General features: G+C 37.7%; 1 protein-coding gene across 1 annotated transcript in view; it reads left to right on the top strand.

Annotated features, from left to right (window-relative positions):
- The window catches only part of USP12 (ubiquitin specific peptidase 12), a 99753-nt gene that overhangs the window by 40511 nt on the left and 32077 nt on the right, over nt 1-27165 (top strand). Inside the window, exons 2-3 of the mRNA XM_087436274.1 lie at nt 7736-7816; nt 19991-20204. Coding sequence (XP_087292400.1) covers nt 7736-7816; nt 19991-20204 — 295 coding nt within the window. The remainder of the gene's footprint in view (nt 1-7735; nt 7817-19990; nt 20205-27165) is intronic.

The following is a 27165-nucleotide window of genomic DNA, read 5'->3' on the forward strand; positions in this document are numbered from 1 at the left end:
TCCTGTCCTGACACCCTCCAGTACATGCTATGCTGGAGCATAGCTAGATATGTATTTCCTCCTCTGTCATTTTAAATTTATTTTTTAATAATTTTCTACCTGTATGTCATCATGAAAAGCTAATTTTTATTCACTGTCTACTCCCCAATTGGATTATGACTTTGTAATTTTTTCTTACCCTTTTAAAATCTTATAGCATCGTATATCAAAACTTTTTTGATCTCACCCCACAGTGAGAAATAGGTTTTACAGTTAGACCTAATATATGCATACTTAAATATTGGAACAGAAGTTTCACAAATTGTTATTTACTCTTAGTAGGGAGATGTACTGGGATCTTTTCTGTTTTACTGAAAAAGAAAATGTAGTTGTGATCCACTAAATTGACCTCACCACCCACTAACAGGTACTGCAGTTTGAAAATCCTGTTCTACAGCTACTCACACAGGGCTGAGGAGGAAGTAGATACTCACTTACTTAGTGAATTTTACCTTTACTGAAGGACTACTGCTTTGAGACTGTTTTTTGGTGAGGAAGATTGGCCCTGAGCTAACATCTGTGCCAGTCTTCCTCTTTTTGCTTAAGGAAGATTGTCCCTGAGCTAACATCTGTGCCAGTCTTCCTCTTATTTTTTTGTATGTGGGACGCCTCCACAGCATGACTTGACGAGCAGCATATAGGTCCATGCCCAGGATGCGAACCTGCGAACCCTTGGCCACCAAAGCCACCAGGCTGGCCCCTTGAGACTGTTTTTATGATGCCTGAAACCTGGGGTTTGGAAATGGTTTGTTTTTTCATAAAAACTTTTGTCATCTGATCCAGTTTCATGGGCATGATGTTTTCCAGGGGAACAGGTATGGGCTTTCAGCCTTCCCTTCTCCGTTTTCTCATTTGACAGATAGAAACTTGTTTCTTACATCTTCTGTCCTTTTTTTTTTTGTGAGGAAGATCGGCCCTGAGCTAACATCTGCCAATCCTCCTCTTTTTGCTGAGGAAGACTGGCCCTGGGCTAACATCCATGCCCATCTTCCTCTACTTTATATGGGACGCTGCGACAGCATGGCTTGACAAGTGGTGCATCGGTGTGTACCCCGGATCTGAACCAGCGAACCCCGGGCTGCCGCAGCGGAGCGCGCAAACTTAACCGCTTGTGCCACCGGGCCGGCCCACATCTTCTGTACTTTGGATTCATCCTTTTATTGCTCATGTTCACTTCTTCCTTGTTGTGTTCACATCCTCGTATCTGCTCTTCCTGTGCCTCCAGAACGTTTCGTAGTTTACCAAGGCCTCTTGCTTCTCTCGTCTTCGGGAAGCCTTTCCTGCCTATTTTGGCAGTTCTCCTTAGGGTACTGACGTGATCTGACCCTTGTCAGTATGAAACTTGGAATGATAAATGCTGGATTCTAAGATATGACTTGAAACATGAAAGTGGGAAAAATGTATTTTTTAATATTTATTATATTTCATGACCGCATTAAACACAGTGAAAGTTGCCTGGAAACTAATAGTTTGCCATAACTATCTGGTATAAAAAAGGAAGTATTCTTGATAAGTATGTTTTCTAGATAGTAGATGCTCATCTTTTTGCATTTTCATCATTTTTTATTTCTTGCTAAAATGTATTTTCTCTATTGAACAGTATATACTGAACATAATTAGCTTTTCAAAATAACATGTCTTCATAGATACCATTTTTTACCATATTCTAGCTTTAGATTGTGGAGATTTCCTTAACTTAACTTTATTGAGAACATTTCCTGGTTATCGGTAATTTGTATCTTTCTCATAATGGCAGGATGAAGGGCAGTCAGATGTGTGTTTTCCATGGTTGACTATGTAAAAATTATTTAATCAGAAGCAGCTTTTTTTCCTATTTCAGAAGGTATCTTCAAAATATTAACAGATCAAAGATATCCTTATAGTTTCAACTTAATCTTCTTTCACTTGGATAGTTATTTTTTGGCATGAAAAAGAAGCATTCCTTAGCTTTCTAAGAATTCATACTAGGCAGGTTTAAGGAGACACTTAACTCCATGACCTGCATTCTTATATCGGATGACTGTTTCTGAGGATGCGGTATTATATCCTAACTTTTATTCATAACTTTGTTAATATTTGACCTTTAATAGACCATCCAACATTTTATCCTTAATGTTTCAGTGGGATTGGAAGAGCCAGTAGATTCACACACTGCTAGAAATGTGGGGATGGGAGGTTAGATATCAAGATCTTACATATGAGATTAACCGAGGTCCAGAGAGAGAAGCATTTTGTCTCAAGTTGTTACAGCTAGTTAGTGGCATGGCCAGGACCAGACTCAAGTTTGTAGCTTTGCTAGTTCAGTGCTATTTTTAGTATACCATGGTCTCTCTACAGCAGCTCTATATCCATATCAATCCATTCTTCAATGAAATCTTTTCCATAAAACATTTCCTATTTTTTTTTTGGTGAGGAAAATTGCCCCTGAACTAACATCTGTTGCCAGTCTTCCTCTTTTTGCTTGAGAAAGATTGTTCGAGCTAACATCTGTGCCAGTCTTCCTCTATTTTGTATGTGGGACGCCGCCACAGCATGGCTTGATGAGTGGTGTGTAGGTCCATGCCCGGGATCTGAACCTGTGAACCCTGGGCCGCTGAAGCAGAGCACACAAACTTAACCACTATGCCACTGGGCCACCATCTCCAACATTTCCTATTTTTAATAAAACTTTAGTTTCAATTAGTAGCATTATATTGACAGGAATGTTGAGTAAAAAATATTACCCAATGTTAACCTTGTTTCTTAAGTACAACCATTGAGTTTTTTCTTTTTCTGATTTTCTTTCATAATTTATTTTAAGACTTTTTTTTTAGAGCAGTTTTAGGTTCACAGCAAAATTGAGGGGAACATACAGAGATTTTCCCTATACTCCCTGTGCCCATGTGTGTAGAGCCTCCCCCCATTAGCACCATCCCCGCCAGAGTGGAACATTTGTTACAACTGATGAAGCTGCATTGACACATCATAATCACCTGAAGTCCATAGTTTACATTGTGGTTCACTTGTACATTCTGTGGGTCTGAACAAATGTATAATGACATGTATTTATCCTTACAGCAAAATACAGAGTATTTTCACTGCCCTGAAATTGCTCTGTGCTCTGCCTATATATCCCTGTCCTCACCTCCTGGCAACCACTGATTTTTTTTTTTTACTGTTTCCATAGTAACCATTAAGTTTTTACTTTCAATTGTAATGTTTATATTTAGAAGTTTTATTTGGTTCTGTTAAAATATCTGCGTAGGCTTCAGAGTCTCATGTTTGTTCTTATAATCAAGGCTTTGTAATTTCTTGGTTCATGTTAAGCATTTGTTTTCTGTCATGTCTGAAATAGTTCTGATATTTAATATCTTACGAGTCTAATTCTGCTATCTGTGCTTCTGCTGGCTTTTATTCGTAGTGCTTTATTTTCCTGTTGTTTTTGTGTATGCATGTGATTTTTGATTGTAAACTCAAATCTCTTGGAATTCTTTATGGACTGGACTGAATTTGTCTTCTAGAGTGAATTTGTAATTCTGCTAGTTGTGGGGTGAAAGAGGGCGCTATCAACTCAGGATCTTTTTGAATTACATGTTCTGCTTGAGTTTTTTTCTTTTTTTAAGATCATGTAGGTTGTGTGAATTTGGGTCACAAACTTTCATGAGGGCGGCTTGTGGCTTGAATTTTTGGAAGATTTTTAACCTCCCCCTGGGGCCAACAATAAGTCAGGTAAGTTTCCTGGCTGTCTCCTTCTGTGGTACAGGGTTATTTCTTGTTCCCTCTTATGTTGAAGATGCAGCCCTTTTGGGATCCCAGTGTTTTGCTGGGGTCTCCTGTTGCCCTCTCTGTCTTTGGTAGGCCCTAAGTTTTGGTGCTGGTTTCCTGTACTCCATTCCATTCCGCTGTCAGGAGAGAGTCTCAAGGTCGCTAGTGTTGGCAGATCCCCTCAGTGTGAAATCTGCCTTTGGCATTTGCTTATCTCCCAAGGTTCCCCATCACTTCCTTTTTTGGTTTCTGCAGATTCCTCATTTTCTCACCAGCTCAGTAAATTATAATTTTTTAATTTTAAAATTCATCCATCTTTTGGTTGTTTTCATCAGGAGGGTCATAAATATCTAATTGCTTCTTCATGATGAATTCTGTAGTAGTGGATACTGAATCTAAAATAATCTTTTGTGTAAGTTCCAGAAATGGGGAGGGAACAGTCAGAAAAAAAGTTGTCTTCCTTCTGTGCGTGTCATGTGCTCAGACGAAACAAATGAGTGCTGATACCTGTGAAAGTTTGAGAGCAGAAATTCTTCTCTGAGCATGCCCCCAGTTCTTTCCTTTATCCCAGTGAAGAATCACTGATTTCATAAACCATTGTTAGTTGTAGCAGGATCATATTTCTCAAGTGTGGGGATGGAAAGTTGTTCACAGCCATTCCTCTTGGATATTGACTTGTTCTAGGCTCAATTTAAATCTTGAGGTGCTTAACTGACCATTATTTGACATGATAGGGTTTGTCAGCCTTCAGCAAAATCTTCAAGGGATGATATTTGAGAACTCGTCTAAAGATGCTAAAAATTGTACAGCAAATTTTCGGCTTAGTGGTTGTTTTTCACTAGTTATATCTAACTCTAGTGTTGAAAACACTTCAATTAAAAAATCACTCATCAGAAACTGAGTTGCTTAGTCTACTTTTTGCCTTTGTAGTTAGCAATTCTGCTAGAGGTAGGGATGTACTCTGATCATTTCTGCAGGGAAAAACTTGAATCCATGCCATAAGAATATCCCCCTGCACATTCACAGAATCTGCTCTACAGCATCACTACCGTAGTAAGGTCTAGTTTACTCTGGTGTACCTTAATTTAGAATTATCGTAAAGTCCATTCTCTCTACTTTGCGTTTCAATCTGCTACCCTAACTCATCTGTAACCATAATCCCTCCCTGCTGAATTGTGTTGCTTAGCATATAGTGGTTGGCTTGGACTTCCCTGGAGTTTTGTGTTAGTATAGTAATGTCCTCAGAAGTGTTGATAAAAGTGATTTGAAATGATAGAATGTTGTTAGAAGAGTCTTTAGAAGTTATCTGCTAGTCTTTTAATTTTCCAAACATATTTAGCTGTGAAAACCTTAATTTGTGTAAAAGCTTACTTGAAAACCCAACAGATAAACTTGGAGCTGGGGGTTTTGAAAATCACTGAGGAGACTGACCCTTGTATTTTGCAAATAAAGAGTCTTAAATCCAGAAAGGTTAAATCACAGTGGTCTGTGGCTGTTTCCACTTTGTCACACTTAAGCTCCTCTTCCCAGCCTCCAACTGGATTGTGGTTACACTTTGTCGTTAGCCTTTTGGGGAGTACAGTGATGAAACCTCCCGGGGCTGCCTTGGGGAATTGGCCAGACTGAGGAGACCATCTATTTTTTTTTTTATGATAGCTGTCTCATTTTTTTCTTCTGATTTTTCTTTCCTTCTCATGTTATTTCTTAGCTATTACATGAGGCAGATCATATTTATTAACATTACTGGCTAAATGAGTAGCTTTTTTTCCCTCTTGGAATTGAAGGGAAGGGGGAGAAGAGAACTGACATTTATGGGACACCAGCATATGTACCAGGCACTGCCAGATGTCGTCACGAAAGTTTGAACTCATTTAATTTATAACTACTCTATAAAGTAGTTGGTGACATTTTCCTTTTACAGTTAGGAAACTGAGTCACAGAGAGGCTAATAACTTGACCCATAGTCAAAACTACCCAGAGGTGTGGGGGGGAAAGGGCTTTCTAAGCAGTGTGCAAGTGTGTGGTGTATAGGGGATGAGGGGGACGTCTCGGGTGGTAGGATGCACAGTGTGTGGCATGTGATGAGTTACACTGGAGAGATGTGTGCACACGTTACTCTCTCCTCGGTCCATCCTCAGGGCCAGAAATGCTCTCCCACGGTGTGCATGCTGGCGTTTAATCCTTCCACGAAGACAGATATGTGAGGTTGTATTTTGGGTAATAGCACCTTTGCTTTTCTTCTTTTTTGTGGAGAAGGGGTTATACTTGTTTCAGTAAACCAACATCAGTTTGAATTCTTATAGTAGGTGGTAAACATCTGGACTTACTGATAGTTTTCAACATACGGGAGGAAATTTCGTGACAGGATATTTGAGCTGGCGGAGTGCGGAGTGGGACTTGCAACATTCCCACCACAACAGTTTTGTGGTGGGCCTTGAAGTTGCTGTAATTATTGTATCTGATGTTGTTATAAAACAAAGTGATAGCCAAATTTAGAAATAAATGGAATCTATAAACTAGTAATTGTATCAAGGTGTTATAGAAAGTCTAAAAGTAATTCCTAAATTAAAAAAATAAAGACTATGTCATATCTATATACAAGTGCTGGATGGCTGGAGGATGTGAGAGAAAATGCCTTGCTGGACACAACTTGACCGTCAACCCACCAGGTTCCTTTAATCAGGACTTGCTTTCAGGCTTGAGCTTTCAGAAAGCTGAGGACGTGTGGTCTAGTGAAGGCCTGGGTTTCCCTGGTCCAGGACTGGAGCTCAGCCAGGAAGCAGCAGCTCTGGGCTTCGGGGCACTGAGGTGGTGGTAACCACGTTCCGCTGTGCTTGAGGAGGCATAGTGTGTGTGTTGTCTTGTATGCACCCCTGCAGAGTGCTGGTCAGGTGTTTTGTGAGTAACTGCAGATCAGTTACATTCATTTGTTACATCAGTATGTTTTCTTGGGAATTTTCAAGTAAACATATCCAGAGTTATCATGTTTTCAGAATTGCTTTCATTTCCCTTTCAAACTGCGTTTCGAGTCCATTTAGTAGTATGCACCCGTGCGCAGGGAGTTGGTGTCCCCCCACTCCCTCAACTTTTTCTTCAGGGACCTCAGATGCACAGAATTGAGTTGATCATATTCCTGAGACCATGATACACGTGTGTTGTCTGTGCAAAGGCCGTTCTTTTGTTGGGTTTCATTTTATTTTTTTCCTTCTTATCCTGCATCCGCAATTCCAAGTCCCAGCCCTCTTCCAGCACCCACTCAAGTATGTTTAATGTACATTCTTCCTGCCCATTTGCCATGTGCTGTTTTATATATATGTGGTAGTGTTTTCTTTTAATCTCATTTTTTCTTTTTTTTATTTAACATTATGTTTTTGAGAAATATTCATGTTTTTGTGTGTAAATCTAGTTCGTTTATTCTGACTCTATTACATAGTATGCTGTCATATTTTATAGCCCAGCTAGATTGCTGTCAGCTGTGCAAATCATCACTGATGCTTCAGTGAACATTCTTGTCACCTTTAGCTCTTTGTGAGAATTTTTCAGGTATCTACCTCTAAGAATTGTTAGGTCACTGACTAGATGTGTATTTCACAAAATTTCAGCTCTCTGAGATGGCTCCTATGAGATTACACTCCTATTAGAGTACATGATACAACAGTGGCTTTAATTCATTACTTAGAAAAGAGGAATAAGTTATAAATGTAATTCCTTGATCCAGGCTTTGGTTCTGTGAGCAAGTTCCTGCAAACTAGTTTTTAGTCATATTATTAAAAACCTTTATTCTTCACTCTCATCCTTTATTTTCTTTCAGTAATGTTAGGTAATTATAGGGAAATTATAGACCTGTAAGTTATAGCTAGTTTTTTAAAGGATGTCTCTGTAATGCCTATATAATAGTGACAATGTTATGAAAATACTATAAATTCTAAGATTTCTGTATTTCATTTTATAGGGCGCCAATGCCTCGGCATTAGAGAAAGAGATTGGTCCAGAACAGTTTCCAGTCAATGAGCACTATTTTGGATTAGTCAATGTAAGTATCCATTGATACTTAGCTTTCAGAATCATGTTTGGAAGTAGTTTTAAAAATGATGAATGCATTTCATAGTTTATTAAAGGAAAATTGTCCATTTGTATCAGTAGACTTAATGCCAAGAAACTTGATTTGGAATTTTAAAATTGTCTGTAATGGAAGGGAAACAAAGTTGCCTGAACAACTTAGAACAGTTTCTAACTTGTCAACCTGATTTTTCCTATTTTTCTGTCAAAATTTTCTCATAACCAAAATGTCATAGGGCCTAAGCCAAATGATCTCTTGATTCTTTGAGAATTATTTAAATGTCTAAATGTAAGTGGTTCAAATGTACAGATAAAAATATAGTTTTGCAAATGCCTCCATGCGATTGTAGAGTCTTTGTCAGTTTACTCCTGGCATTGTCCCAGTAGTATAGATATAACAGTGCAAAATATAGGGAACAAATACATCCTAGTTCTTGTGGAGGTAATTCTAGTAATTATAAATTATTAAAACTTTGGAAGAAGTTTTTTTTCTGAATTATCAGAAAACACCATGAATCTGTGTTATTTAATTGTCGTAGTAGTTTATGCTATTGTACTGTACTGTTAGGTGCATCCATGGTGAGTGTTTTAAAATATATGTGTTGGTGATAATACAGGTAACAAAGTAAGTTATATTGAATGAATTGGTGTGTCACTACATACGAGTATGGAATTATGATGTATGGGATGGATGTCTTGTGTGATTTGAGGAAAGCAGTTAGAGTGATGTGTCTGTTTCCTCTGGCTTTGGGAATCTCTGTCAGTCTCTCTAAGTGTAAAGCTTGTAACAAAGAATCAGCAGTCTCCACCCTCTTCTGCCCTTCCCCAGAGGAAGCTGCTCATTAAACCAATGGCTGTTTTTTCTGGAATTTACCCTTACGTTCTAAATAAAGTGCTTATACTGCTATTTAAAAAAACATCTATTGACTTCCTGTTATGGTAGATAAGAAATTTAGTTCTCTTCTTCTACCACTGTCTCTACCCAACTTCACTTTCCCCATTCTCCCAATATGGACTCAGTCATTGCTTTATTTTTCTGTGTTCTTAATTTTCATTTATTCTTGCTAAAGTCTTCAACAGAACTAAAAAAACCAAAAAAGACCTCCTCAGTATCAGTTTCCACTGAGTCATACCAATCAAGTAAAGTCTCCTTTTTTTTTTCTTTTGTGAGGAAGATCGGCCCTGAGCTAACATCTGCCAGTCCTCCTCTTTTTTTGCTGAGGAAGACTGGCCCTGGGCCAACACCCATGCCCATCTTCCTCCACTGTAGATGGGACGCTGCCACAGCATGGCTTGAGAAGCAGTGCGTTGGTGCGCGCCCGGGATCTGAACCGGCGAACCCCACGCTGCCGCAGCGGAGCGTGTGCACTCAATCGCTTGCGCCACCGGGCTGGCCCAAGTAAAGTCTCCTTTTCCCCATGACATGCCTCTGCAACCCTGTGCAGCCTTTGTCCTGCCGTTCTTTTTTCCATCACCCTGGGCATTCCCTTCACTTCTTTTCATTTATAGATCCTGTCTTCTTTCTGGTTTTCTCCCTTGCTTTGTGGAACACAGTCTATAGTAGCTTCTTTAGGAAGTGTGCATGGGAGATAAACTTTGAGATCTTGTATATTTAAAAATGTTTTGGTTATTGTTACAGCTAGATATAGATCCTAGGTTATAACCTTCCTTCAGAATTTTTAAGGGATTACTCTATTGCTTTCTGGTTCTGTTGATGTTGAGAGGGCTGGTGCCATTCTCATTCTTAATTTCTTCTGTATGTGGCCTTTTTCCCCTTTCAAAAAAATTTTGGGAGTCTTTTAGGATGCTCTTATCCACAGCGTTCTGAAATTTCGTGATGTGTTTTGATCTCCCTTGTTAATGCATTGGGTATTTATGGACCCTTTCAGACTGATGGTTCATTTTCCTCAGTTCAAGAACATTCTGACACTATTATTTGGATAATTTTCTTCCTATCAATGTAATTTCTCTGTTATGTCTTTTTTGATATACTGTTGCATATTGAAACACTTTGATTCTTTATTTTTATTATTTTTTCCTCCCATTTTTGATCATCTGCCTTTCTATTCTACACTTTAGACTATTTCTTTGACTTTTTTGTCCAGCTCGTTGCATTTTTAATTTCTTAGAATGTTACTTTTATTTTTTGATCTTATTTCGTGGAGGCAATATTTTCTGTTATTTTTCTCAGGATATTATTTATAGTTGTTGCTGAGGTTTTCTTATGATTACTGAATTGTTTCTGAGTCTGTCCTGTGTGCCCGGCTCCCCCGCCCCGTTTTCAGCTCTGTCTTTCCTATTGGAAGCTTTCCTTGAATTTCATTCATACATAAACGTGAAATTCTAAAAAGCTGATTGGAGCTTTGTGTGTTATGGGAGGAGCTTGTCTACCATGGGTTTCAGTCTAGGGTGACCCCTGGCAAACAAGCTTTGAAAAAAAGAGCTCCCTGCCCCCTCCCTCCTACCCTCGATGTCAGTATCTGCAGCCTTTTCTCTGGGGCTGTTTATTTTCTTCTGGGAGGACTCTTCAGTCTCTGTCTAGGGGGTCTTAATTCAGGGTGTGTTTAATCCTGTTTCCTGTTCAGGCCTCCCTGCTGTCCTCTAGGGTTCCTACGCCCAGAGTTTCCTGTTCAACTTCTCTGCAGTCTAAACTGCAGTTGGAAAAAAGGTTAAGTGCCTGCGGGTCTAAATGGTCGGTTTAGAGACTTGTAACCAGACTTGTGTTTTTAGATGTCATCCTCCCACCCCACCCCACCCCACCCCCCTAAAAAGAAAAAAGATCCTGCTGCTTCAGGGTGAGTCAGTTTGTTTCTCATTTGTCCCTTACGGGTTCTTGGGATCCTGCTGTTTCTCCATCCTCCTGTCTGTTTGCTGACGTCTCTAGTCTGTGGTTTGTCTTCTATGACCTTTTGAGTTTTTGCCTACTTTATTCTTTTTTTTTTTTTTTTTTGTCCCTATGTGTTTGTTTATTGTTGTTATTATCTACTACTTAATGAAGGAAATCATACGGTATTTGACCTTCTCCCTCTGACTTATTTCACTTTGCATTATACCCTCAATGTCCATCCATGTTGTCACAAATGGCTGGATTTCGTCGTTTCTTATGGCTGAGTAGTATTCCATTGTGTATATATACCACAGCTTCTTTATCCATTCGTCCCTTGATGGGCACTTAGGTTGCTTCCAAGTCTTGGCTATCGTGAATAAGGCTGCAATGAACACAGGGGTGCATGTACCTTTGCAAATTGGTGTTTTCAAGTTCTTTGGATAAACACCCAACAGTGGAATAGCTGGATCATATGGTAGTTCTATCGCTGATTTTTTGAGGAATCTCCATACTGTTTTCCATAGCGGCTGCACCAGTTTGCACTCCCACCAGCAGTGTATGAGAGTTCCCTTCTCTCCACATCCTCTCCAACACATGTTGTTTCCTGTCTTGTTAATTATAGCCATTCTGACGGGCATGAGGTGATATCTCATTGTAGTTTTGATTTGCATTTCCCTGATAGTTAGTGATTTTGAACATCTTTTCATGTGTCTGTTGGCCATCTGTATATCTTCTTTGGAGAAATGTCTGTTCAGGTCTTTTGCCCATTTTTTAATTGAGTTGTTAGTTTTTTTGTTGTTGAGATGCATGAGTTCTTTATATATTTTGGAGATTAAGCCCTTATCAGATGTATGGTTTGCAAATATCTTCTCCCAATTGTTAGGTTGTCTTTTCGTTTTGTTGATGGTTTCCTTTGCTGTGCAGAAGCTTTTTAGTTTGATGTAGTCCCATTTGTTTATTTTTTCTATTGTTTCTCTTGCCCGGTCAGATGTGGTGATTCTTTTGTGGTCATTTTATTGAGGTTTCATGGGGAGGAGAATTAAATGAATATATTTAATTTCCCTGTTTAACAAGAACTCTGGCCTCTACTTCTGTTATCTAAAATGTTCATGCTTACATACAGAGTTGTCCTGTGGTCGAGCCTCGTTTAGATTCTGGGGCTGGCACACCCGTTTCTTCACTTTCCTCACTACTTCCCCATGGCTCCACTCTTACTTGGTTCAGACTCCAAAGCTAATGTGTGTCTTGGATTGTAGTAAAGTTGTGTCCATTGATAGTGTCCCAGAAGAACCCACTTCTTTAGGACAGTATATATTTATACTTTATAACAATATATTTGTATATTGAAGGCTGTTTTACCTTTAACCTTCTCCCTTATAAATATTTCAATCTCCCTATTTTGTGTCTAAGTATAATTTTTTTTGCAGATAGCCTCAGAACAAGTAAAACAACATCCTAGGTAAAATCATATAAAATGAGTTCTAAAGTTCTATAATATTTTTTTCTGCTATGTTGTTTTAAATTTAATATGATATCAGTATCAAAATACCAGTGTCAATTGTGTAAAAACAAAAAAGTTTCTAAGAAGATATCATTTTTATTACTCCCTGCGGATCAATCTAAATTCAAAAGATAGTTTTTGTGCTTCTCCCTGAAGCTGAGTAACCCAGAGTCAATAAAATGAAGAGACGCAGGAGGGAGTAAAGTGGGTTCGAGACCGTCGGAGGAAGCTCTGTCTTCATCCCCTCCAGAGGTTCATTTGAGGACTAGAAATATAGTTTCTGATCTCTGTGCCTAGTTCTTATGATGAAGAATTGAGATCTCTAAGGAGGCCAGGGCTCCAGCTATGAAAGGTTGGTGAACACCTTGCATTATACTCAGAGAGAAATTAGTGGTCAGAGTCGATGCAGCAGAACTAGTATAGTGATTAACTTTTTCTGTGGTTTATGCTTTCAGGCTACTTTGTACTTGTGTTCTGTACTTTAATCTTTTTCTATAAGTCTTATTTTTCAGCCCCTAAATTATCATTACTCTTCTCTTTTTGTTTCTTTCCCTCTCTTTTTATTTGCAGACGTATCACATTATTTGTAGGAGTCCCTTAAAAATTAAGGTTGGGGGCCGGCCCTGTGGCTTAATGGTTAAGTGTGCGCGCTCTGCTAGCGGCCTGGGTTCGGATCCTGGGTGCGCACCGACGCACCGCTTGTCTGGCCAGGCTGAGGCCGCGTCCCACATACAGCAACTAGCAGAATGTGCAGCTATGACATACAACTATCTACTGGGGCTTTGCGGAGAAAAAGGGAAAAAAAGGAGGAGGATTGGCAACAGATGTTAGCTCAGGGCCGGTCTTCCTCAACAAAAAGAGGAGGATTGGCATGGATGTTAGCTCAGGGCTGATCTTCCTCAAAAGAAAAAAAAAAAAAATTAAGGTCGGAACTTTGGAGGTGGGGGAGGGTGGCTTAGGTAATTCAGAGATCAACATTTTAACTTTTTTTTACCTGACCCTATACCTGTCTGCCAAGTAGTTAGTGTTGTAAACGACACTGAAATGTAGCTGCTTTAAGAAACTTTGTGGTTAATCTTTTCTAACAATTGGATTTTGTTAAAATGAGGCACGCATATATTTTCTTTTCATAAGTCTGTTCTTAGCTAAGTGTGCATTTCCAGGTTCGTTTTAATTGCTCTTACAAAAACCTTATACCGAAAAGAGTTCCTATTAGATCTGCCTGATTGGATCCCTTTTTGCGACCAGTGAGTGGTAGAATCACTCAATAGCACTTGCCTTTGGGAAATAGTACATATATTTGGGCAGTTGGAAAATTAGACTTTTTTTTAATGGAGAAAAGAAAAATAACCACAGTTTAATTAACCTAGCAGAAAATTCAACAGTGGTTACTCTCAGCATTGTTAATGACAACCTATTTTCCATTATTTTCAGTTGTAGATATTTTTATCTTGGAAAAATATTTTAAAAAATGATAGCTTTTATGGCAGTTTACTCTAAATGATAATTCTGATGTCTATCACTATAATTTGCATAATACATAGAGTGGGGATTTCATAGTGGTTTGACTCATACAGAAACATTAATATTTCTGATGTTATTGGAAGTCAGAGGAGAAATGCTAGTGTGATGTGGGGATTCAGAGACCATCTTGAGTAGGCAAAGGAGCCTTTGGAAGCTTTCTCCTGCTGTAAAATATCCCGCTTAACATGTCAGGTGTTTATATAGTCAGCTAAATTCTTTGAAAATAAATTGTTTTAATCTGATAAACCAGATTGCCTTTTCCCCTTATGTCTTGTAGCTAATGAGTACTTATTTTAGTAAAGTGGATAGTAGAGAGTGATTTAAAGTAGTAATGTCTCTTTCCTGCTTTTTGTGTAGTCTATACATTTTTAAATAGCCGTTCTTCATTGTTTTATTGTATGGTTCTATATTAATTTTCTAACACAGTTTTCTAACACATAGGTTGGGCTCAATAAATCTATTTGTGATGCTACTGTGGGATATTTTTTCCCTTGAAATCTTTGTTATAAAATTACAATTATGTTCCTAGACCATCTTATAAAAGGCTTTTTAACCTGAATTGCTAGTAGTCATTAGCTGAAATTCTAGATCCAAGGAACAGGGACCATTATTGAGGAGAGAGAGAAATAAAAATGAAACTTTCTTTCCATTTGTGGGTCATACAGTTGATTAGGCAAATGTCTCTTGGTTCAGTTTTCTTTTGCATTGATTTCATTCTCATTTAGTTTCTCTTCCCCTGTTGGCCGTAGACTCCTTGAGGCTTATATTATCGGAGATCCCAGAGAACGTTCATGTCAAACCTGACAAAAGAACTCTGGCCTAGGTACTCTGGCTAGGTTGTAGATTGGATCAAGAGCCCAGCTTTGTTGCAGGGTCTGTGAAAGGGCTTGTGATTGACAACCCTACAAAATTTTCATGGAGATGTCAGTTCCTATTAGGAAGAATGGGACAGTGGAGTGAGGGTGTGGGATGAGGAATGGGTGTCCACTAGAATATGGAGGACGCTTTTGGATTGGGTCCACTTGGCCGTAGTGAGGGTGGTGGGTAGGAGAATGTGCGGCATAGTGGTGTAAACCAGGGCCACCTAAACAAGAAACTACAGTCGGAGGAAGAAGGATGTTCATAGGACAGGCACCATTACCAACCTCCAGCATGGGGGACAGTGGAGCATTCAAACATTTTAAAACATTTTTTAAAGGTAACACTGTTGACGTAATGGTGGTTAAAACCAGTAATCTCCAAATGAAATATGTAAGATGATCTATTGGGGTATGGGAGGAAATATTAGAATTTCTAATGTTTATTTTTATCTAAAAATGAAAGATAGATTAAGCTTTACTAATTCTTAATAAATGGATGATACTGGCACCCATACTCTATCCATGTGTGAAATGGTCCTATGTTACTCAAGTTCCATAGTGCCAAGGAGTTGACAGCATCACTCTGTCTTACTCATTTATGCTTTTATATCTATTATAATTTAAATGTAGATTTAGAGATTATATGATTTAATTTCAGTTATCTAATTCTTCAAAATGGACAAATGGCTTAAAAAGATTGTTTCAAAATTAACTGTGTAATGATGAGGTGCTAGGAATTGTTCCATGGGCTTCACGCAGATTATTCATTTAATTCTTTACAAGATTTTAAGATGTAGGCACTGTTATAAACCCCATTTGCAGATGAGGAAACTGATAAACTCCATTTACAGATGAGGAAACTGATGAGCAGAATGGTTTAGTAATTTCCCAGGGTCAGGTAGCAGAACCAGACTTGAACGTAGACGGTTTGGTTTCAGATCCTGTGCACGTAGTTACCATGCTATGCTGCTCTCAAGGCAAATAATTACTTAAATGAATTCAAACAAATTTGGTAAATAGGATTGAAAATTTTTGGTGAAAACAAAAAAGTTAATATAGTAAGACAAATTTTAAATATTTGCTTCATCTTAATCATATTTGTTGTATTTTTAATGTACATATATATCGTGCATATATAATTTGTAAATAAATATACATATATTAGGGATGTGTACTCAAAATGATCTTATTGGTGGGGATTTGATTAATATTTGTGGAGGGGCATTTTTTAAGACTTAGAGAAAAAGGCATTAGAGAAAGCAAGGATAAGTCATTGTGTTCAATAAGTGATTGAAAAATCAATGATCCCACCTTGAGGGTGGCTCCTTTTAAAATTTGTTTCCCCTGATTTTAAACCTGGTCATACCTTTGATCTTCAGAGCCAGCTGAAAAAACATTGGGTGGGTTTCAACCATAAAGCAATGTCTTTTTTAGAAATTGAGCATTCAGAAATAAGAATGTGGAGGAAATCATCCCAGACAATCTTTTGCATGAAAGCTATACACTTGAAGGATATATTTTTAGATTTTAGGAAGTAGAATGAAACTTACTATTAAAAGTCAAGGAAATTAAGTTTCAGAGTTACGAATAAGATTGAAAGTTAGCTTATTCTGGAGACGTCGTGGTAGTTTCAACCTTTAATTTTTCTTTAATGGGATTGATGAAGGTAAGTAAAAGAAGACCATAACAGAAGACCTCAAAGAATTGATTGTGGTGTTGCCTATTGCTTTATATTCGCAAGATGAGCAAGAGGTTGGCTTGCAGCATTCTGTAAAATGTAGACTCCCTCTAATTCCTCAGCTTATCCCATTTGCTTCTTTTTTGTAAGTAGGTCAAGCTCATTATCACAACTTTTTCTGATATCTTGTGAGATGCTGTCTTTTGTTTCTGTCTACCTACTCTGTGGAAGTTAGTAGAGTCTCCTCCTGTTTATTCTTTAATAAAAATGTCCAAATTATGGAGATTGTCTCTTTAATTGACAGAACCATAGTTTGTCATTAGAGTCATTAGACTGTGGTACAAATACTGGTATTTTTCAGACTAATTAATGCTGAGTAATTGGTAAGTTAACCTTAGTAATATTATTCTGCTGCAGGTATACTTAGCCCCTGGATAGGCTTTGTTGAAGTATATCCATAGTTATATTTATGACCAATAATATCAATGCATCATTATAATATACTTCTTTTAGCATTTCTCTGGAAAGCCTTTAAAGCATCTGTCTTGATGAAATCAGTTCTTGGCTCTGACTGTGTGAATGTGGAAGTCATGTATCTTCACTGGGTCTCGTGTCGTGTTCGTTTTTTGTGGTATTGTTTAGCTTGTTCTTCTGTTCCCTGAATATCTTGTAAATTGGTAGTTAGATCTAGACAGTTGATTAAAGTTGAGTGGTTTTGTTTTGTTTTTTAAGACAGGAATACTTCATAGGAGTTGCTGTATATTTCTTGGTGTATCACAGCACAAGACAAAAGTTTTGTTCATTTTTAATGTGAGGGTTCAGGCCTGAGCCCTCCATTTTAGAGTTCCCCATCAACCTTTAACCTAATGCTTTTGGTATCCATGGATAATTATTGCCTAATCCATTATTTACAAGCATTTCTTCTGAATTTATTATCTGGAATTCTGCTATAAACAAGAATTTCCTTCATCAACTATTTAGTGCCCCCTGAAATATGGTTCTTAGAAGAAAGACAAGATAAAACATTGATGCTTTCCTTTTATATATTAGTTTACAACTTCTCTTGGAGACTAATGTAGGTTTCTTTGTTTTTAATGTCATTATTATTATTATTTTTTTTGTGTGTGTGAGGAGGATCAGCCCTGAGCTAACATCCATGCCAATCCTCCTCTTTTTGCTGAGGAAGACCGGCTCTGAGCTGACATCTATTGCCAATCCTCCTCCTTTTTTTTCCCCAAAGCCCCAGTAGATAGTTGTATGTCATAGTTGCACATCCTTCTAGTTGCTGTATGTGGGACACGACCTCAGCATGGCTGAAGAAGCGGTACGTTGGTGCGCGCCCAGGATCCTAACCCGGGCTGCCAGTAGCGGAGTGCCTGCGCTTAACCACTAAGCCACGGGGCCGGCCCTTTAATGTCATTATGAATTCATAGATTTTTATGTAGTTGATGTGCTTTTATCATTGCAGTCATCCTTTTTGATGAAAGTTGCCTCTTGGGGGCCAGCCCGGTGGCGTAGTGGTTAAGTTCGTGCACTCCTCTTCGGCAGCCTGGGGTTTGCGGGTTTGGATCCTGGGCACGGACCTACGCACTGCTAATCAAGCCATGCTGTGGCAGCGTCCCATATAAAGTAGAGGAAGATGGGCATGATATTAGCCCAGGGCCAGTCTTCCTCAGCAAAAAAGAGGAGGATTGGCAACAGAGGTTGGCTCAGGGCTAATCTTCCTCAAAAAAAAAAAAAAAGAAAGAAAAAAAAAGAAATTTGGCTCTTGGATCCACACAAAAAGATATTCCAGGCTAATCTTGTACTTTGTATGTTTCCTGTCGCAGACCTTCTGTAGCCATATCTGCAAGGTGTCCTAGTTCCTTTTTGTGGGAAAGAGGTTTTTTGAGACCACAATCTGAGTGCAGGGGAAACTTACTGCTGCTGGCCTTTTCAGTGGACAGAACTTGAAAACACACACACACACAGACACACACACACACACAGACACACACAATCACTCACTTTAAGATTTACAAAAAGGCATGAGTTTATACTGATATTTCTAATTCCAATATAAGTTTACAGGGGTTTTACTCTTCTGATTTTTATTATTGTAACTTTTCTTTACTTTTTTTTTTTTTTTTAATTTTTTGTTTATTGCAGTAACATTGGTTTATAACATTGTAAAAGTTTCAGGTGTACATCATTGTACTTCTATTTCTGCATAGATTACATCATGTTCACCACCAAAATACTAATTACAACCCATCACCACACACATGTACCGAATTATCCCTTTCACCCTTTTCTTCTTTACTTTAAAAATTTTGGTTCTTAAGGGTATCAACATAATTCCTTGCTTGCTTTGTCCTATAATATATCTATAGTAGTTTCAAAATAACAGTATCAACAGATTAATTCTAACAATGTGACTACTGGATGCTGTGTAAGATTTCCTTGTTCTTTTTATTCTTAGGCTGTACTGCAGTAGGCATGTATAGTAAAAGTTCTGTGTTTTAAAGGCACTTGACGTAATTCTTTTCTCTGTATAGTTTTACCACCAACTTGATACATGTTTAGGTTTTATTTATTTCTATTTGTTTTCAATTTTAGGAATTTCTTTTTTTCTCTTTTATGATTTAATTTAGTTTAAAAAAATTGGTACAAAGTAATCTTTTTATAATGTACATGCACAGGAATCTCACTTTCTATTCCCCTCCATTTTTTCCCCTCTTTCTCTGTAAATAACCATTTTTAATCACTTTTAACTTATCCTTCCTAGTTTTTAAATATAGGCAAATGTGTGCATGTCTGTGGACATACATTTGATATTGCCTACTCTCAAACACTCGTCTCTACCCAGTCTAAGTTAATATATATATGTTATCTCGCCCCATGGCAGTACAATGAGAATTGTCCTCATTCTTTTTTTTACAGTTTCAAAGTACTCCCCAGATCCTCGTTGATGGACTTCTGGGTGTTTTATCAGCTGACTTTGGGAGCCAGTGTCTATTAATGGGAAGGGAAAAGGAAGGCAATAAATAGTTATAAAACTATGTCTCATCTTCTCTGTAATAATCTGCAGGATTATTTTCCTCTATTAAAGAGGAGGAAATTGAAGTTCAGTGAGCTGTAGTTATATACTTCAGATCGCATGGCCAGCAAGAGATAGATACATAGTTCAGGATTTAACTCTGGAGCCAAAGACTGTGTCTTGCTGATATATCAAGAATAGTACGACCTGGCATTTCAGTGGTTGTTAGGCTGTCACATTAATGATTTTTAATCTAACATTTCAGAGGATCTTGTTTTTGTTTATTTTTTGGATGTCACTTAGGAACCTGATAGAAAACCTCACTTTTGTGCTTTTTTAAAGAATTTTTGAGAGTTATGTTTTTAAATGTTTAATATGTAAAATGCTTCGTATACAACCAACACTATATAACAACGAGAATTGAAAAAGAAAAGAAAATCCTAAACCTAATCTTGCTATTTAAACTATATAGTTCTTTAGATCAGTTTTCGTAAAGGCCAAATTTATTGCATATATTTTCCTTCAAATTTAACCTGGAACTGATGTGTAGAGCCTCCAATTAATGTTAAAATGGCTACTTTGCAGTCAGAATAATTTCTGCTCTCAGATACCTTTTAATTTATGAGGATCGTAAATTCCCTATATTCTCTTTCTATTCTCTCAACTATACACATGGAAATTCTTTTAAAAGTGTGTTGCCCCAAATTTAACAAAGTTTTTTTTTTTTTTTCTATTCTAGTTTGGGAATACCTGCTACTGTAATTCAGTTCTTCAAGCACTTTATTTTTGTCGTCCATTTCGGGAAAAAGTTCTAGCATACAAGAGTCAACCTAGGAAGAAGGAGAACCTTCTTACATGCTTAGCAGATCTCTTCCATAGCATAGCCACTCAGAAGAAAAAGGTTGGAGTAATTCCTCCTAAGAAGTTCATAACAAGATTACGGAAAGAAAATGGTAATTCTTCTACTTCTTGATGTATTACGTATGTAACAGGAAGGTTCAATATAGCATACTGCAATTCAGCAAGTGTTGACTTGATGCCTGATGATATATTAGCTGTTGGAAAACCAAAGATGATGTTCCTGTTTTTAGAGAAGTACCAGTTTAGTGAGGAGATAGTCACACAGTAATTAACATGAGGTGTGATTAATGTTTGAAGTACGTTATATGAAGATCAAATTCTATGTGCCAGGAAAAGAGAAATTATTATATATTTCTCTTTTTTGTCTGCTTGGCTTTTCTATCAAGAATGAAGTGTTTTTTCCCACGTTATTGTTCATTTGTTGTTTTCATAATGCTTTCATGTATGTTAACTCATATGATCCTTACAATAACCTGATGTAGAGAGCATGTTATTTCCTTCATTTTAGCCGTGAAAAAAATAGAGGCTAAAAGACTTGTCAGGAGTCACACTCCAGGAAAGGAAAGAGCCAGAACAATAAATCATACTTTCTGGCTTTGGGTAGATAGTTTTAACTCCACCCCCACCCTCTTTTAATAGCTACTGATTAAGCCCCACTTCCATTTTTTCTCTTAAAATATTTTTCATTTAATTTTCACAGCAAGCCCAAAAGTTAGACATTATTACCTCACTTTACATGAGATAATCGATGCTCAGAGAAGTTAAGGTAACTTGTCAGGGTCCCACACTTCTCCCTGACATCTAAGCTCAGTGTTCTAATATGGTATGCTACCTCAGAAAATTCAAATGGGATTTAAATAACATGTAGAATTCTGGGTTTTGTTTGGTGTAGGCATTTCATTCATTGTACAAATAAAATTGAGTGGTATTTTCAGTTTGATCTGTTACATATCTGATAGAAAGATGCCCACAGATATATGATTAGAGAAGTCTTTAAGGTTGGTTATCAAATGCACCGATGGTAATCCTGCCCTTAACTCAGTTGACAGTGTTCATTATCACATGAATTGAGAGAAGCCTAGGTCATATCTAGTTTCCTAAAATGTAAGAAGATGCTGAAATAATATGGCTTTAGGCTGTTATTCTTGAATCTGATACACATGTTAAAGATATTGTTCATTTTCTCCATATACAAATATAGAACAGTTGATTAATTACTCAAAAAAATTCATCTTTTTTGTATTTCTCTGATAAAGGCTATACATATTTACCTTCTTAAATTACAGATCTGTATAGTGTTTTCTGTTTTTAAGAAGGCCAAATACAACTCCATTAGAATGTGGACTGAGTGGTTCAAGTCTTCTCAGTCTTTTTGTCTGTATTGGTATGAAACTTTAAAAATTTTGTCCTGGTAGAAAATTCACGTGCATGATAGTGAACATGCCATCCTTTCTCAGTGATTTCATTAGTATTTTAGGAACGTTCAGCATCAGAAACATGAAACTCAGAACACACTTGTTTTCTTTTCATTTAATAGCACACTTTTCTTGACTTTGTTGTTTAATATGCTGCATGTGCTCTTCGTTTGTCTACTATAACAAAAACACCGTGGACTGGGTGGCTTGAACAGTCAACATTTGTTCCTCACAGTTCTGGAGGCTGGGAGGTCCATGGTTAAGGTGCTGGCAGATTTGGAGTCTGATGAGGGCCCTCTTCTGCTTAGTAGATAGCTGCCTTCTTGCTGTCTTCTCAGATGGCGAAGAGAGAAAGAAACAAGCTCTCTCAGGTCTTCTCCTGTAAGGATGCTCATCTCAGCCTTCAAGACCTAAATCACCTCCCAAAGCCTCATCTCCAGATAGTGTCGCACTGGGGATGAGGGTTTCAACATAGGACTTTTGTAGGGACACAGGCAGGCAGTCCATAACATCATCTTTAAGTACACAATGATTTTTAAAATTTAGATTGACTCTCATGCTAAACAGAGTTCAAGTTACTGTGCTTTGAAAGTTCCGTGTTGTTAAATATCTATGGTTTTATATGATTGCTTGTCAAAGCTGGGATATTTTTACAGTGTTTATTACTTTTTAATAGTTCAGTATTTTCTGAATTTTTTATGTGTGTTTAGGCAGAGTAAATTGATGCACAGTAGACTTCTTAAATACTTTGGTGAATCAGACTGGTTCCAGAATGCATATTCCAAACCCATTTTCTCAGAAGTTTTGTTTCATTTTTCTATACTTCATAAACAATGTTTAGTAGAAAAGCTTGTTTATTATTTGATGCTGCTGGCTTTTGTTAAGTATATTTTGAAATATATTTTTGGCTTTTGATTTTTTTTCCTGATAATTATATAAAGAAGAGCATACAAAGCAAAGAGGATTTAATAGGTTATCCCTTGTATAACTCTCCTTCTGAGATTTTGTTTGCTGGTTTTAAATCTCTGGAAAGTATGTTGCCCATTTCAGTATTTCCACTAACTTTCACTGTTGGGCTGTTCTTAAATGAATTTCCTTCCGTGTTGTGTTCTATATTCTCAGTAGATGTTAGCACCATATTGTTTTAACCACCATTGCTTTATATTACTAATCATTTTGATGTCCCTTGGAAAGAATCTGTTTTAATATCAGTAATGGATTTTTGTTTTTTTAAAAGTTAAATTCATGTTACCTAATCATGGCATGAGAGGACTGTAGCCCAGTGTGATAATGCTTGTTCTGTAAATATGTTATCTTTGATGATGGGAAACTAACTGAATGTGTGAATTGATTATTATGTATTTAGTTCCTACAGTGTGCCAGGCACTGTGTGGGACCTAGGGATATAGAAATAAGACGAAGCCTCTGCCTTCAGGGAGCTGAGATTCTAGTGGGGAAGACAAACAGTTATGTAATATAATGTGTCATTGCTGTGAAGAAAAATAAAGCAGGGAAAGGGGATAGAGAATGAGGGAGTTGATGAGTGACATTAGTGCAGAGATTTGAACTGAGAAACAAGCCATTTGAAGATCTGAGGCAAAGTTGTTCCAAGCAGATAGAACAGAAATTGCAGTTGCCCTGAGTGCTTGAAGGACAGCAAGAAAATTAACGTGGCTGGAGCGGAGTAAGATGAAGATAAACTTTTGAGAGAAAGGCAGGGGCATGGAACTTGGGTTTTACTTTTATTTTATTAGGAAGCCATTGGAGATGGGATCTGAGCAGATGGGTGGCACGTTCTGATGTGCATTAGGAACAGATCCCTCTCCTGCTGTGTGGCATGGCCATGGGAAAGGGTGGGGGTGGGCAGCATGAGAGGATGCAGGGAGACCAGCCAGGAGGCTATTGCGGTTATCTAGGTAAGAACTGAAGGCGTGTTTAAAATTACTAACTTCCCATAGGCTCTCTATTATTTTAGAAGAATTAAAACACAGATTGGTGATCTAATTCTATGTTAGTTAGAGTTGACTCACCTGGAGAGCTTGGGATCATTTAAGCTGGGCTTGAAAGTTAGATTAGCTGGCTTCTGTAGCTGTGTGCTCCGACTCACCGAATGTTAGCAATGTCCGTAGTTCAAATTGTGTTGGGCCAAATTTATTTTTCTCATGTCATTTTAGTTGTTTCAACTCCTGCTGTTCATTCATTCATTCAAAAAATGTCAAGCACATCTAATATGTGGCGGGCACGGTTCTAAGTGCTGGGGATACAGCCGTGTATGAGATAGAAAGGGTCCTGTTCTCAAGGAACCTCTATGTACGTAGCAATGTTTCAGGTGCTGTGGAGAGATACAAATACAAATATATAAGTGTGTATGTTTAAGTATTGGTCTTCCTCAAGTGAGGAAATTTGATTGTTCAAAAATAACACCTATTAAATAGATTTGAGTAAATAATTTCCCATATTCATTTCATTCCTTTTTCTCCAAAAAGCATTTTGTGTAATGAAAGCTATAGCTATTTCTGAATTTTGAAGAAAACATAACTTACTTTTAAGCAGTGATTTAGTTTTAATTTTTTTGCATTAATGTTGTAGCTATATCAGGACTTTAACAGTTTATATACATTTCATATACATTTATTGATAATGAAACTGTCTGTCCCACTAGACTGTCAGTTCCATGATGGAGGGAGCCCATTTGTTTTTCTCACCATTGTATTCCCAGCTCATAATCCAGTTCCTGGCACATAGTAGGTGCTTACAAAATATTTGTTGAATGAGTGAATTTGTTTAATGTGCCAAAGCAAGTCTGAAGTCCACCTTTCCCATTATGGTACTTAGCAGAGAAGAAAGCAAACCATAAGAAAACCAAGATTTTAGAAATGAAATATAATAGAGTTTACAGGGATTGTCCTGAGGCCATTTAGTCGGTGTTGTTTTGATGTTTATGTGGTCCTGGTTGATGTTTTTAAAACTGTAGTGGCTGCTCTTAGGGACTGCAAGATTCTGGCATACTTAGTACACTATATAGAAAATGGACTATAAATTATTTTAAATATTTCCACAAAATACTTAAAGAGTATCTTCTGGTTTACTTTGCATCTCATTTCCAGAGCATTCAAGTCAGTTGAGGTAGTCCTGTGAAGATGAAGTCATTGTTCTGTGCTAAAAGAACATCCAAAAAAAGATGTTTCAAGTTTTTAAAAAACAAAAAGGTTTGCACATTTTTGCTTTACAAAAAAAGTAATTATTTTGAAAAACATGGATATATGCTAAAATAATTTAACAGGGAAGAATGAGACAACTTTAGATTGTGGCATTGAGCCAGCATGTAGATCTGTCAGAGTTAGTTATTCCTCTCTCACCTTAGTTAGGCCCTTAGCAGTCTTCATAAAACCTTTTTACTGATCCTCCCCCATTATCCTTCTTTTTAGATTCCTCCATGACTTTTCCAATTTATTTTTACTTTTTTAAAGCCCCCTAATCAACTCTAGCGTAATTTCCTTCCAGTCCTTATCTTAGTGGACCTCCTCAGGTGAGTGGTTCTAGATTTGTGACCTGGGGATGGGTGAGTGAGTGAGAGATGAGAGCTCTTGATTTTTAAAGTGTCCACGTGCCCTTAAGGAAGCTGCCTGGACGCTGAAAGTGTCAAGGTTAGTGCAGGAGTCAGGGTGGACAGAAAAACCATGAATCGGTATCAGTGGATGAGGGCAGGTTGGCAGATGACTGTAGAAGGAGGAGGGTTAAGGGTAGTGTGGCCAGATGTTAAGTGCTTTTTTGATTGAGGGAAAGGTTTTATATGCAAGTGAAAGTGTAATGGTTTAGCAGTGGCAGCAGGGAGCTAGAAAATGCCAAAGGTTGAAGAGATGGGGAGTTTAGAACAGAAAGCAGTTCCTAGAAGAGAGCAGGAAGGGTTGGAAAAGAAGAGAATCCCAAGGATGAGTAAGGAAATAAGATACAATAAGCGAATGAGAATAGTAGAGGATAGGAGACTGGGGTTGAGGGTGGAGTAGTATTTTCAGGGATAGAGGATTATTGGATTGAGAGGCAAGGTTAAAAGGTAATGGACTTCAGTTGTCTTAGCTTTGGCCTAGACTGGTCCAGTGACAGAGCTGTCTGAGGGTTCTGGACACGACTTGGCTTGGTCCCAGAGAGATGGAGTGGAAACCAGTGGACGCACAGTACATCAAATTAAAGATCAGTTAGATGTTAAATCCACGTAGGCTAATGTAGTAACTCCTAAGACTCAGGGCTTTTATTGTTCTTAAAAATAACATAGGGCATTTGTTTAAGACTAATCAAACCCCTCAGAACAAACTTAGAGCAGAGAGATGAAGCATGGCTCCAGCTGCATTATGTTTGATTTGAGATCCAACAGAGAGGTTAAGTAGATTGCCTATGACATACATATAATTAGAGGTAGAACTGTAATGTGAATCCAAAGTCTTGCTCTAGTAGCTGCACCTTAAATGTAATACTTTTTAAAGGTCTTTTTGACACCAAGATTAAAATTATTCTTTATTTTCTTTTAACATATCTCCACAATGAATGTTTTCACTTGTCTACATTTTATTTTTACAATAACCTTGCCAAGGAAGATGGTGTTCCATTTTACAGACAGGAAAATCAAAATCTTTTTGATTACCCTGGGGTTGAAAGTTTTCCTCATGTTTCTTAACCTTTTGAATTGTGTTTCTATTAATTGTTGATTTCAAGTCTTTTGCCCACTTTGTGTTTTCTTTTGTATAAGCTCTTTATATGTTGAAGATGTTAATAATTTTCAGATTTCACTTTCTAACTTTTGAAGTGATTTCTAATGCATAGAACTTAATTTTATGTAGTCGTTTCTGTAGCTCTTCTAAGATGTAATACTTTATTCCTTTTATCTTAGAAAGACTTTCCCTAAATTTTCTTCTAAATTTGTATGCTTTCATTTACGAAATATAAACGGTAATCTTTCTGGAATTTATCACATGGGCATCGAAGATCTAAAGGTAAAATGTCCTAACTCGGTAATGTTCTCAGTGCGTTTTCTTGAACCCTGGGTGCTCTTGAGTGGCTCGGTCCCACTGGCGTGCTCCTTGGTATGCAGCTTGGTGGAGCCGGACTGCCTGGTGTGAGTCCTGGCCCTGCCGTTCCTAGCAGCACGACTTTACCCTCTCTGATCCCATTTCCTCATTTGTAGAATAGCGTTAGTAACAGTATCACAGGATTGTTAAGAAGATCGAATGAGATGATGCCTCTAAAGCCCTTCCTCTTCAGTCTTGGGGTGTGTAATGCTAAGCACAGGGTAAAGCGCTTCATGTTAGCAACTGTCAGTATTTCCATCATCTTTGCTCATTTGTGTAGCTGCAGGGAACGTTTCATGGAGTTATAAAATCCAATCTCACGTTTGGAAGGGGCCTTAGAGATTATGTGGATTAAATAGGTAATTCATGATACTGTTATTTCCTAAACCTGACTGCACGTCAGCGTCACCTGGCGGAGCTTTGAAAAGTCCCAGGTTCCGGGCCTCATCTCTGACTTACTAAGTCAGAGTCTCTAGGATGGATGGCCCAGTAATTTATAATTTTAACAAATTTTCTGTGTGGTTTTCCTGCTTTTGGTTTGGCATTGGCAACAGGTCGTCCAGCTTCCACTTTAA

Source organism: Ceratotherium simum, chromosome 10 (genome assembly GCF_057802395.1).
Source record: "Ceratotherium simum simum isolate JZ-2026a chromosome 10, ASM5780239v1, whole genome shotgun sequence".
In the NCBI taxonomy this organism is placed as follows: domain Eukaryota; kingdom Metazoa; phylum Chordata; class Mammalia; order Perissodactyla; family Rhinocerotidae; genus Ceratotherium; species Ceratotherium simum.